The sequence below is a fragment of the Monodon monoceros genome, unplaced genomic scaffold (assembly GCF_005190385.1).
Source record: "Monodon monoceros isolate NGI ecotype Baffin Bay Population unplaced genomic scaffold, NGI_Narwhal_1 Super_Scaffold_19, whole genome shotgun sequence".
NCBI lineage: Eukaryota > Metazoa > Chordata > Mammalia > Artiodactyla > Monodontidae > Monodon > Monodon monoceros.
Genome location: NW_021703775.1, coordinates 7,435,111 through 7,445,857, shown reverse-complemented (window position 1 = coordinate 7,445,857; position 10,747 = coordinate 7,435,111). Strand labels below are relative to the sequence as shown.

Sequence of the window (10,747 nt, the reverse complement as noted above, 5' to 3'; positions counted from 1 at the left end):
AAAAAAAACAACCAACACAAAATCCCACCAAACTCCTTGTATTCTACTCAAATGAACTTGAATACGCTGAAATAACTTTGTCGTTAGAGACGATGACAGTCTTTTCGAGCTCATTTCCTCCAGAAAATCTCCCTGCCATCCAAAGAAAGATGAGCATCTACCTACAGTCGCCGCCACCTGCCTCCCCGGGCCCCTAAGCTCGCGGACAACAAGGCTGGCGTTCTCTTCCTGACCACCTTTTAGGGCCAGCACAGTGCAGTGTGCATGGCAGGAGTACATGAATGTTTGTTGGAAGAACGAATATGCATGCATGAGTGAGGACTGGCTCCAGGACCTGGCGTGCCACTGGCACCAGCCTGGTCTGGAGGGAACGAGCATGGACTAGAGGCAGAGGCTGGTGATCAAATGAGGCCCCTGGTGAGAACAGTGCTTTGTCTAGCTACTCTCCAAAATATCCAACAAATGTCTACCACTACATAGAAAATAAAATACACACACACACACACACACACACACACACACACACACACACACAGGAGACTAGAAGGAAGGCCAACAGGGATAACATCCAGAGAGTGGACCTACGGACGACTACTTTTTTCTATACGTTTTGTGTATTTCATCATTTTTCCTGTTCCAATTCTAATTCTGTGCACGGGAAGCTGCTTCCAGACTGGTGATTTAGACTCTGGGGCGGATTGGCCCAACAGGAGGATGGGGACTGTCTGCACACATGAACAGGGCTGATAACCCAGGGCCATTCGCCTCCTATGGCAAGTGAGCAGACTGACTGGCCTCCTTTGCATCAACGAGCACAAACATACTGGGCTCACAGCGACCACCCCAAGGTGCCCTGTGAGGCTCAGCCCGGTCAGCAAGCTGGGCTCCTCTGTTTATTGCCAACAACCATCTTATCCTCCCCGAATCCCACACCCCCGGGGTTTTTCCGTCTTCAGGGAAGGAAGACAGGGTGTAGGGGACAGGTGGGGGAAGAAGCAGGAGTCCCGGAGATGGAACTGTGCCCACCTGGGACACCTCCATAACCCAACTTTATGGTGCGCACCCCTGGAAGGGGGGCAGGGGAGATGGCAGCCCATCTGGGAGCTCTGGGTAAAAGCGCCTGCCACCACAAGATAATAAACAGCAATAATTAGGCCTTCCTGGAAAACTGGGTAATACTAGTATTACAACGTTTTATTATCTGTATGTTTTACATGAATTTAATTGCCTTCAGCTGCTCTAATTTGGGAGCCATGAGGGCGAGAGCAGAAATAATAACGAACTGAACCACAAGCAGGCCCAGGGTCTGGGGAAGGGGTGGAGGCTGCTTCACTGATGGGCTCTGGGAGCCTGGGGCTCTGAGATTCTGCTCTGCCCTGCAGGAGACAGCCCTCAGATCGCACAGTCCCAGGGGACACCAGACAGCAGCCCCAGCCTGCCTGGCTCTCGTCCCTCAAATACCATCCACCCTGGGAGGGTCGGTTCCCAAGAGAATGTAAGAATTATCTCCTCTCTTTGCATCGAAATGAAAATCACTACCCTTGCCCCCTAAAGCAACCTAGATTCTTCCACTCCAGAATTCATCTGAGTCAGTTACTTCTGTGGCTTAGGGAGTGCTAAGTCGGACAACACAACTCTCTTATATTTAAGCAAAGCCATTAATAAATATTATATTGTACTTTACAAATCAAAAGAAAAAACAGAAGCTCTCTAACTACAGACCATTCCAGCCAGCTGACAGTGAACAAAGCCTGACTCTCACAGCTTAAGCTGAGGAAGTTATAAATTATCAACGTGTCAAGCTTCGCCCTCTGAAGCTTCTTTTCCAGATCTGACCGTGAAGCTGAGTATCCTGTCTTTAAGTTCTGTTCATTCAGCAAGAGAGACATCTTCAATTCTAGCCCACGAAGGCGGCTGGTGCTGACGTCAGGGTTTTATCTACACCCTCCTCCGTCCTGGCTATTTCAATGGCGTTTTGAATCACTCTGTAACAGCTTCAATAACCTGGAAATTTGCAGAGTGGACAATCAGCTACAGCTTGAACCTCCCCCAAAGTTCCCTCACTGATGACCCTAATGTAGCAGCAGCAGCAACAGCAAATCGCAGCGGAGCCAAGGGGCCTGGATCAGGGAGGCTGCACGTGTAGGCTCTTCTGGGGGCGTTTTCCCGAAACTTCTCCCTGGAATCGCCTGCATCTTTGGGTATCGCCTTAAGAATTTAGAGCCCTTTATACACTGCACTTTTACTAACTTCCTAGGAAGAAGACACAAAAGACTAGAACGTCTTTAAACCTGTCTTTGTGTGTGTGCTTCGTCCTCCTTTTAGGGTGTGGGGTCCCTGAGAGAGCTGGGTTCTACTTCCTCTCTGTTCCACAATGCAGTGATTAAACAGAGTCCTGAACTTAGAGCAGCCACTTAAAATATCCTGAAAGGTGTGTTGTTTTATAAAATCTGCCATGGAAAATTTCTCCTTAGTGCTCCCATCACACCCACACACACACCCACACACCCACACCCACACCCACACACACACATGACTTGCATGTCTAATTCCATTTTGGTACACTGACTTCCATCAATAAAAGAAACCAGCAACGAGAGATTCTTTAGCTCCACTGAAAATACCTGTTTCCAACAGATTCCATCTGAAACACTATATAGAGTGACAAATGTCACAGACAGAGAAAGGTCATCTATTTTGTCTCTGCTCATTTTAAAAGACAGTTGCTTTACAAGATTCTTACATTCTGTCCCAATCTTAACACCATCTCCCTTTCTGGACAGTTCAAGCCCACCTGATGAAGAACTCAGATTTTACAAAGACTCAGGACTCCAATAGAGGGGACTCTTCCTGTGTGAGGCTGGGCCCTGTGAGCCTGATTATTATTAAACAGGATGAAATTCTTCCTTTGGGGGAAAGGTCGGAACGATGCTAAGTGACAGTGGAGCCAGATGCTTCATTTATAACCAAGAACCAGGTGAGGCCCCAGGAGGGCCTCCACCCATGAGAGCACACATTGCCCAGGAGGGATACCCCTTCTGGAGGAAAAAGCATCTGAGTGATCCACTGAGAGGCCCAGCTCCTCTTGGAAGACGCTGCAAAACGAGTTTCCACATTTTCCTGACTTCTCAGAACTTACACAAAACCTTGATATTTGTTTCCCTTCCCCAGTCTCTATTCCTAACTCTTGATCAAACATGGTGGTGGTACCAACAGGAAGTTTGACTTTTCCTCCAGTGCCCCGGCAAGGTTTTTACCCAATGCATTTATATATCAATACCTTGCCGGACGTCCAGCAAGACATTCCAACTGACCTGATTTCCCCACGGCCCTGACCCTTCGCGAACACCCTCCCCAGGCTGCGCCACGCGGGCCTCTTACCAGCTGCCCTGTGGGGCGACTTCCTCTCTGCCGCCTGGCTCTCCTTCCTGGGGTCGGCGGACGGCCCTACCTTCTCGGGGTCCCGGGGGCTGGCGTCGGGGGGCGCGGGCAGCTGGGGGAGGGTGAGGGTCTGCAGTAGCGGCTTCCTGGGCAGGGGCGGCTTGGAGCTGAGCTGCTCGGTGGACCGGGTCTTCGCCTTCCCGGGCTCGTTGGGAGACCTGGCGCCTCGGGTGGCGGGGCCCGTCCCGGGCGGACCCTTGTCGTTCCTGGAGAGCAAGGTCAGCCCTCCTTTCTCCAGCCTGACCTCCGCGCTGTACCTCTTGATTCCCCTCCCCTCCGGGCAGGGCGCTTCTCTGTGTTTGAAGGACAGAGACGTGGAGCGGAGCTTGACCGGAAAGGGGCTTCCGTCCCCGCCCGCGGGCCTCTCCCCGGCGGCTGGGCCGGGGTCCGCGGTGGCCGCGTCTGGAGAGCCGCGCTCGGCCGGGGCGGGCGGCTTCCGAGGGCCGGGCTTCGGGCCCTGGGGCTCGGCGGGCGCCGGGAGGTCCTCAAGGGCGGCCTCACTCTTCCAGGCCGGACCGCTCCTGAGAAGCGGCAGCCGGACGTGGGGGCCTCGGGGCTCCAGCAGGCGGCCCCCCGCGCGCGGCCACTCGCGGCCCGACGACACCGAGAACTTTTTGGCGGCCCGCGCCTCGCGGCCTCCTCGCTCCATCTTGCGCTCCGGCGCCGCCGCCTCCGTGGGGGATCCCTCCCGCTCGGCCCTGGGGGGCTCCGGGGGCGCCGCCTCCTGGTCCAGGGATCGGGGTGCGGGCGCCTCTGCAGGCGACTCCGAGGCAGGCGGTGAGGGGGCCGCGCCGAGGCTCGCGTTCGCTGTCGCAGCCGAGGCCTTGTGCTTCAAGCAGCTCTTGGGGGCCGGCGGGCTAGGGGCCGGGGCTGCTGGCCCTGCGCCCTCGGGACCCGGAGCGTCCAGGGTCAGTCGCACCTCCTTCGGACCGGTGTGGTCTGGCCCGTCGGGACCAGAGGGCGTCTCCCAGGTGGCTATGGGTCCGGGCTCGGGAGGGGTCGTGTCCCCCTCGGGGATGCAGGGAGATAATCGACCCTCGACGTTTCCCGAAGCACAAACCACCTCGTCTGCTGTGTCCCCGCCGGGGGGACACCGGGTTTCCAGGGACAGCTCCTCCCTTGGGTTTTCGCTGTCGGGATTAGGGTGAGGGTGCGGGGAGCCTTCTGGGCAAGACAGGGACTCCGAGCGGGGGTGTGGGCTCGACACGGGCTCTGTGACCTCCATGACCTCCGGCGTGGCCAAACGGCTGGAGGGGTTCTCCCCCGGGGGGTTCTCATCCTCGGTGCTAGCGGTGAGCGCCGGGCAGTGCTGCAGGCGCGCCCGCCGCGCACGGGGCCCCACAGGTGGCAGCATGGTCGCCTGACCCCGAGGCTCAGCGCCTCTGTCCTGTCCCCCCTCCTGCTGCCCAGAACTGGGCTTCTCCTCCGTGCTGACTTTGGGTAGCGGCTTCTCGTCGTATTCCTCCTCCTCTGGGGTACACGTCAGATCGCTCAGGGATTCGGACTGCGCTCTCTAAGAGGAATAAAATGGACAAAAGACAGCATCATCAGGACGAATATTAGGAAGCCTATGGCCTCCCCATCTTGTTCAAGGTTTAATTAGGTTTAAGGGAAGCAGAATGTCTCTAAAGCTGGCACTCAAGTGGACATTCACACACGGCTGTCTTTTCTTAATCCTCCCTTGCTGGTCTGTTTGGAATCTTGCCTCCCAAGTTCAGCTTTCAGCAGAACTGCAGCCGCTATGCCCCTAAAATAAACGTTGCCTGAGGCTCTCGAGGCCAGGCTAGAAACCAGTGGACACTGCTCTACAGAGTGAAGCAAAGGGAAGGGGACCAGCATCGGCAGGGTCTGCCATGCTCTGTGCTCGACATGGTTACCTCACTAACTCCCTGATTGGCTCCAGTGAAGAGAGGATTATTATTTCCTGCTTGCACCTGGAGAACTGGGAACTCAGAGAGGTCCCTGCCTTGGCCAAGGCTGAGCTAATAAGTGGCCCAGGGGCAAAGCTGTTGCCCTCTCTGACCCCCTGTGCTGCCTCAGAGCCAGTGTCCCCTGCCAATTCCTTCTCTCTGCAGGGATGCACCCTCATAGCAAAGGCAGAGGCTGCTTTGCCTAAAACATGATTCCTATCACCCCACCACGGTCAACAGCAAACCATAGCTGACAGGATAACGCCCAAACTTTTCAGCTAAGTTTGAAGACTTATATTCTGCCGTTTTATTTTATTTTTTTTGTCTTTTTGACATTTTTATTTTATGCTGGAGTATAGTTGATTTACCATGTTGTGTGAGTTTCAGGCGTACAGCAAAGTGATTTAGTTATACATATATTCTTTTTCAGATTCTCAGGTGGGGGAGGGATAAATTAGGAGGCTGGGATTAACATATACACACCACTATCCATAAAATAGACAATCTATTCTGACATTTTAAATGGTCTCTCCCACTCCCTGCTCAGGTCAAGCCAAGCCCCTGCCATTTTATGTGTCAGACTCTGGGCCTGAGTGACTGGCCGGCTGCCCTCCAGCCCACACCTCCAGCGCTCCACTAGCACCCCCAGAGCTATCCCTGATCCCACTCCTATAGGAGGCTTTGCCTGGCTTGGCAGTAAGTCACGGCCTCGTGCTATTTTTCTTCCGAAAGGTCTCTGGAGTCTAGATTTGGTCCACTTCCTCCCCACCATCCACAAAGTCAGTTCTTGCTCTCTTAGGAAGGAAAGGAGATCAAGGTGGTCATGATTCATTCACAAGCAAATGTGAAAATGACCGAAAGGCTGAGGGCACCGAGGCTGGTGTTTTTGAAAAGTTCCTGATTTCAGACCTGTCTTTAGACTTTAGAGAGTCACCCAGGCTTCTGCACAAGGGCAGTGCCCTCCTTCCTTCTTTTTAGCAAACACCCAGGGAAGCGTTTGCAATAGGTTATTGTTGTTGTTGTTATTTTAACATTCTCCAGTTGATCTGCTTGCTAACACAACATAACTGGGATGTTTGTGACGACACCTAAGCTAGCTTTGCCAAGATGCGCAACCCTATTCCTCTGGATTCCAAAAGGGGAAGATGTGAAATCCCCAGAAGAATTTTCAAAAGCTGCAGGTTCCTAAGGTGTGACTGGTCTTTTGTTACTACAGGAAATCCTTGATGTGGAAACCCCTTTAGGATGGTGGCTCATGTTTTCAAACTACTGGAACCCACATTAGGTCAACATAAAGCTGAGGAGCAGGCCAGGCTTGAGCACATCCAGCTTGAGCCACTGGCAGCTCCGAGGGGTTATGGTGGGAGGCCAGGCAGAAGGAAGGCTGGCTTGGAGCGTGCGCTCCAGAGGGTGCCCCCCCCCCCGCCCCCGATGCTGAGCAGAGGCTTTGCAGGGAACAAAGTGGCGCCTACCCGAGCCTGGGCTCTCTGGCCAGGACAGGAAGGATGCGGATACCCGCTCCACCTCCACCACCCACACCTTGCCTCCTGCTCTGGGCCCTCAGAGCAGCTTCACCCCCTGGAACCCTCCCGAGGAACTGGAAGCAGGGGACCCACTGCTCAGCCCGCACCCAGATGAAGACTCTAGCATGGCTGCCTGCTCATCTACTTCCTCTCGCCAGAAAGAAAGTGTCTCTGGGCAGCATGCACATCATCTATGGGCAGAGGATGGGCACGATGGGCAGTGCCGGTGTGGAGAGGAAGCATCTGTTTCTGACACCTGGGACTTGTTGGCAGCTCTGCCAGTCAGGCGACCTCGGGCTAGTCATCTAATCATGCTGCTCCCAACAGAACAGAGTTAATAATATTCCCTCTCCTGGCACTGCCTGGGCTGGGATGAGGACCAGCTGGGGTGGTGAGATGTCAGTATAAACATTTACGGGCGTTCCACTTCTACTGTGCCAGAGCCACGCACAGGGCACGGTTCTGAGCAGCAGGGTAACAAACATGCTGAGACAACCAAAAACTATGCTGGCCTTTTGTGCGTTCCTCTTCCCCAACCCCTGCTTTGGCGGGGGCAGACGGATCCAGCCAAATGCAGCCCTGAATATGTTTTTCAAACTTGTAATAAATATCACAATCTTGACAGCCAAGGTTTTTTGTTTGCTCGTTTTCCTGTGCAAGATGGGATTTTTGGTCTATGAGCATCTCCTTCTCAGCCCCGTCATTCTCTGTGGCCAGGCGGACCCCACAGCCCGCTTACTCAGCTCCTCTGGGGATGAGGCATTGCAGGCACCACTGGGCAGCGGAGAAGGTGACAACCCTACATGGACCTCGAGCCCCTGGTCCCGTGAAGCCAAAGCACTGCACGAGCGAGTTCTCAGCTCCCAGAGGGACGAGCTGATGACTGCCTGGGCAGCATGCCAAAGAGGGGTCTGTCCTTACAGGGGCACCACCCCTGTGCTGCTGAGTAGGTCCTCGCCCCAGGCAATGTCCATTCTAGCTGTTCAGCTTCTCCCTTGGTCATTCACGCGTTTGTTCATCCATTCACGCATTCAACTAACGTCCACGAAATGTCAGCTCTGTGACTAGTGTCGCCCCAGGGCTAGAAGTACAGTCTGCTCACGGACAACTGGCAATAAACAAGTGAGCACCTCCATTTACAAAGGTCATGTCCGTGTATAGCCAGTGCTGTGGAGGAAGTGCCCATGGTGATGGGCAGGTGGGCTGCTTTCCACAGGACGTTCCTGGTGAGCCCCTTTGGGGAGGGCCTCGGAACCCATCCCCCAAGGGCTGAGCAGGAGACACAGCCGGTCCCAAGGCCTGGGGTGGGAGGCAGCTTGGTGAGGGAGGCAGCTTGGTGAGTGCCAGAAGCAGAAGGGAGGCCACAGCGTGCTGAGTGAGAATGGAAGGAGGTGGGCAGGGCCCAGCTGTGCCAGGTCTGCAGTGTGGACATCACACTGAAGACAGTGGGAAGGTAGGGGACCCAAGGCGCAGAGCAGGTTCTTGGTAAGCGTTGCAGAATGAAGACCGAATGAATGAGTGCTTAGGAGGGGAGGGGCATATCTGAGTTAGGTTGAAACCATGAGCACCCCCAGCTCCTGCGGCATGGTCATGGTCCCACAGCCCTCGCGGGGGCGGGGGGGACCAGGGGCTCGAGGTCCATGTAGGGTTGTCACCTTCTCCACTGCCCAGTGGTGCCTGCAATGAATGCCTCATCCCCAGAGGAGCTGAGAAGCGGGCTGTGGGGTCCGCCTGGCCAGAGAATGACAGGGCTGAGAAAGATATGCTCGTAGACCAACATCCCCTCCCTCCTTCCCTCAAGACAAGATGGTGGGGTGTTGATAAGGTACTCTGGACCAGCTCGGCACTTCGGGGGGGAGGGGGGGGGACCCGCCCACCCTGCCCCTGCCCGGTTACCGAGGACAGACGCCGCATTTTGCTGCACCGCTGGTTGCGGGGTTTGACCAGGAGCTTGTGCTTGGCCGCAGAGTTGTCCAGGCAGGAGGAGAATTCTGGGGGATAATCGAAATCAGCCACGGGTGCCACGCTGCCGTCCGAGGTCCTGGGGGAGACGGAGGTGTCGCTCACTTGCCTGGAGAAGAGCTGGTCAGGAGACTGTGGCCGGGACGAGGAAACCACACAGACCTTCAGGGCACAAGGAACACACAGGCCAGGCCGTCAGCTTCCCCGAGGAAACAGTACAGCCGGCACATCAAGCTCCCCTTTCACCGGGCTCATCTCTGGGCTGGGGGTTTGAAGTGTCGAGCCAAACCCCGCAGGCCCATCACTCATTTCCAAGAACCTGAGTCCTAGGTGCTCTGTAGCCAGTAACTCTGCCTTCACCCACCCAGCAGCTGCACAGGTGCTTCAGACAAGTGCTACTTTCTCCCATGACACCGACCAGCCCAACTCCTCCAAGGGCGGAGTCAGGCCTGGCCCTGTCTCTGGAAGCCATGGGGGGTGGCTCAAGGGTGTGATTTCACAGGCTGGGGCACAGCCCATGCCAAGCCCTGCTCTCAGCATCCCATCATTGCTCACTCTAGGGTTCTGTATCTTCACGCCTTCTCTTGGGACAATCTGGCTGTAAGTCACCCCTGTTAAGTCTCAAATATTTTACTAGTTCATACCTCGGCAGGAAGTAACTGAAAGGCAGCAAAGGGCAAAAGTGTCGCCTGGGAGGAAGGGGTTGGGGGGAGTCACGTGGAAGAGTGATGGTAACACCGGGTTCTCCTGCAAAGACACTTATCAGCATAAAGTAGCAGACAGGCACCCACCGCGCACCCGGGGGAGCAAGGTGCAGAGGGAGACCTTGGGAGGGGCGGGGCTTTAATGACAACCCTGCCACCTGCAAACAAACACAGCTTTCTGTTCCAGCATGGTGCTCAATATTAGTGTCAAGTTCACATTTTTTCCCGAAGTGTTTTATTTTCCAATTTCTTTTACTAAGCGTCTTAACCACGTTTAAGTGTACAGTTCATTGGTATTAAATACATTCATGTCATTGTGCATCCATCACCACCCACCACCTCCAGAACTTTTCCTCTTGTAAAACTAAAGCTCCATGCCCATTAAACACTAAGTCCCCGATCCCTCTCCCCCAAGCCACGGCACCCACCCTTCTGCTTCCTGTCGCTATGAACTTGACTAAGTACCTCGTATAAGTGGAATCGTACAATACTCGTCCTTTCGTGCCTGGCTCAGTTCACTTAGCGTAATGTCTTTGAGGTTCATCCGTCTTGTAGCCTGTGTCAGAATTTCCTTCCTCTTCAAGGCTGAGTAATATTCCACTGTGGGTATATACCACACTTTGTGTGTCCACTCATCCAGCCCAAGACGCTTGGGCTGCTTTCACGCTTTAACTACTATGTGTAATGCTGCTACGAACGTGGGTGTACAAATATCTCTGGGAGAAATTGCTTTCAGTTCTTTTGGGTCCATACCCAGAAATGAAATCACTAGATCATAAAGTGATTTTATGTTTAATTTTTCAAGGCATACTGATTTCCACAGTGGCTGCACCATTTTACAATCCCACCAACAGGGCACAGGGTACCAACATCTGTCTTCATGTTCTCTCCAACACTTGTTATTTTCTGTTTTCTTTTTTTTCTTTTTAACAGTAGCCATCGGAATGGGTGTGAGGTGGTGCATTGCTTACGTTTTAACCTGAGACCATACTTTTATGCACCGCACGATGATTTAGTAAATGCCCTCCTCAGGAAGGAAGCGGTGACAAGAAGACACAGGAGTGAGGGGCTCCCAGGGGCCCGGGTGCATCTTGCTCAGGGTCTTTCCCACAACCCTGGGCCACACAGGAGCACGTGCCCAGCAACCTCCCCCACCAAACTAGAGGAGAAAACGGAAGAAAGATGCTGTTCGCAAGCGCGCCACTGA

The 10,747-nt window shown here is 54.3% G+C and overlaps 1 protein-coding gene across 1 annotated transcript in view; it reads right to left on the bottom strand.

The window, feature by feature from the left end:
• KIAA1211L (KIAA1211 like) overlaps positions 1 to 10,747 on the bottom strand; it is a 121,133-nt gene that overhangs the window by 16,439 nt on the left and 93,947 nt on the right. The window contains exons 6-7 of the mRNA XM_029231380.1: positions 8,771 to 8,956; positions 3,382 to 4,954 (exon numbers count right to left, since the gene is read on the bottom strand). Of these exons, the coding sequence (XP_029087213.1) occupies positions 3,382 to 4,954; positions 8,771 to 8,956 (1,759 nt within the window). The remainder of the gene's footprint in view (positions 1 to 3,381; positions 4,955 to 8,770; positions 8,957 to 10,747) is intronic.